The sequence below is a fragment of the Hyperoodon ampullatus genome (assembly GCF_949752795.1).
Source record: "Hyperoodon ampullatus genome assembly, chromosome: 13".
In the NCBI taxonomy this organism is placed as follows: domain Eukaryota; kingdom Metazoa; phylum Chordata; class Mammalia; order Artiodactyla; family Ziphiidae; genus Hyperoodon; species Hyperoodon ampullatus.
Window position 1 is genome coordinate 19,002,148 of NC_136926.1, and position 2,604 is coordinate 19,004,751.

Genomic DNA, 2,604 nt, shown 5'->3' on the forward strand with positions numbered 1-2,604 from the left:
CTAAGGGCTTTGCAGATATCACCTCATGTTATCCTCACAATAGTCTCTGGATAGGTGCTGTCATTCCCATCATGTAAGTGAGAACCCGGCCAAAGGGGACTGGGCCAAGGCAAGACACCAATAAAGGATGAGAAATCTGAGAATCTGAGGGACAGGACAGGGCTGTGTGGGATGGGAGCCAAGATAAGGGAAAGTGGAACAGAACGATGTGGAGAGAGGAGTCAGGATCAGACTCTGAGAAGCCTCAAAGGGCCAAATGAACAGCTTTATCCTGCAAACCTGCAGCCACCAAACTCTTGCTCACAGACCCCATCAGTGGACAATATAGGAACATTGATCTATTTATTAATTGTATAAAGTACCACTGCATCCATGATATATTATAAATGTATACAAAAATAGAAATTAAGAAGTGACATAAAAGTTAATATAACTAGAAGATCTAATATTATCTTTCTGCACCCCAATAGATTGTCTTGCCCACAAATAAAAAGTTTTAATAAAAAAGAATAAGGAGGCAAACACATTTCTATGCACCATGTAGAGGGAGTTAAAGGGCTACCCGCCAGATGGATTCATTGATGTTGATAAGTAATAATAGCTGCTATTTGCTGAGGGTCTTCTGTGCACCAGGCATGTGCTGGATCACAAGGATGCCCCAGGCCAGATGAGCTCCCAGCTGTGGCCGTTGAGGGTGCTTGGCAGGTTCAGGGGTACAGCTATCCTGACATCCCTCTGTCCGTATCCCCCTCCAGGTGCCATGTTTCTGAAACTCCTACTGCTTCTGGCCCTGCTGGGCCCTGGCAGCAGCCTCCAGCTGTGGGAGACCTGGGAGGATGGAGCCGAGGAGGCCCCAGGCCCCCTGCTTGTCCGTGGCCGGAGAGAAGTGGATGAGGACGACTTCGACATATATGACTATGACATGCAGACGGACCCTCCAGAAATGCTTAACTATAGCACCGAGGCCCCCAAGCTTCTGCCTGTGATGGGAACATTGGAGCAGAGAGAGTCTGCAGGGCCTTTAACACCTGAGCCAATCACTCTGGAGGTGGCCACAAGGGACCCTGCTGTCCTGGATGCAGGAGGGGCAGCCACTGGGAATCTGAGCATGGAACTGGTCTTACGGGTCACTCTGACCAAGGAACCAGCCACTGTAATCCCTCCCGTCATGGAGGATCCATCTACAGAATCAGCTGCAGTGGAGGCCCTGTCCACAGGGCCAGCAGGCAGAGTGGCACTGGCCACAGAACCTGCAGCCACAGAGGCTCTGTCCACAGAGACCCTGCCCACGGAGCCAGCAAGCACAATGGCACCAGCCACAGAACGCACAGCCATGGAGGCCCTGTCCACAGGGGCCCTGTCCACAGAACCCACTGCCACAGAGGCCCTATCCACAGAATCCACTGCCACGGAGGCCCTGACCACAGAACCCACTGCCCCAGAGACCCTGTCCCCAGAGCCCCTGACCACAGAACCCACGGCCACAGAGGCCCTGTCCACAGAACCCACTGCCACAGAGGCCCTGTCCACAGAATCCACTGCCACGGAGGCCCTGTCCACAGAACCCACTGCCACGGAGGCTCTGTCCACAGAACTCACTGCCACAGAGCCCCTGTCCACAGAATCCACTGCCACAGAGGCCCTGTTCATGGAACCCACAGTCATAGAGGCTCTGTCCACTGAACTGGCCGCCACAGCAGTTCTTTCCATGGAGCCCACTACCACAGGGGCCCTGCCCACAGATCCAGCCACTGTGAAGACCCTGCCCACAAGACCTGCTACCACAAGGGGCCTAACCACAGCCCTTGCTGTGCCCTCTGATCCTCCCAAGAGCACCATTGTGGCAGCTGGCAATTCATCTGATAAATTGATCTACAAATGGAAAAATGGTCAGAGTCTTTTCCCCCGGAGCTCCATGGCCCCAAGCCCCACAGAGGGCCTGCTTGACCCCAGCTCGGTGAAGCAGTGTCTGCTGGCCATCCTCATCCTGGCCCTGGTGGCCACCATCTTCCTCGTATGCACCGTGGTGCTGGCCATCCGCCTGTCCCGCAAGAACCACCTGTACCCCGTGCGCAATTACTCCCCTACCGAGATGGTCTGCATCTCGTCCCTGCTGCCCGAGGGGGGCGAGGGGCCACCTGCCATGGCTAACGGGGGCCTGCCCAAGGCCAAGAGCCAGGGCCTGAAGGCGGGGTCTGGGGAGGACCGCGAGGGGGATGACCTCACCCTGCACAGCTTCCTCCCTTAGCTCCCGGCCCGGCTGCCTGAGCAGGACAGCCCCCCAAGCGGCCTCCACAGCCTGCTGGGCCACCACCCATACCCAGGCTCTATGCCATGGGTCCAGGCTTCCTTGGAGCCCCCCTGGGGATGGGAATGCTTAGGGTGGGAACCCTGGCCGCCCTACACAGGACTGAGAGCAGCCAAGGTCCAGGCACCAAAGCAGGCCTGGCAAACGGAGCCCCCAGTGGAGGCTGGAGAGGCCGCCTCCACCTCCCTGCCTCCCATGTGTTCTTTTTTTTTTTTTTTTCTCCCATGTGTTCTTGGCCCCCTCTAATGCCTCCCACGGCTGCTGGAATCTCATCCCCATGTGCCCAGGAGGACTCA

General features: G+C 56.5%; 1 protein-coding gene across 1 annotated transcript; it reads left to right on the forward strand.

Annotated features, from left to right (window-relative positions):
* Positions 1-760: 760 nt before the first annotated feature.
* Positions 761-2,248, forward strand: SELPLG (selectin P ligand; the record flags this gene model as incomplete). Its single annotated transcript, XM_079717538.1, has 1 exon — positions 761-2,248. One exon carries the CDS (start codon positions 761-763, stop codon positions 2,246-2,248), a length of 1,488 nt encoding a protein of 495 aa, XP_079573664.1.
* Between the last annotated feature and the right edge of the window lie 356 nt (positions 2,249-2,604).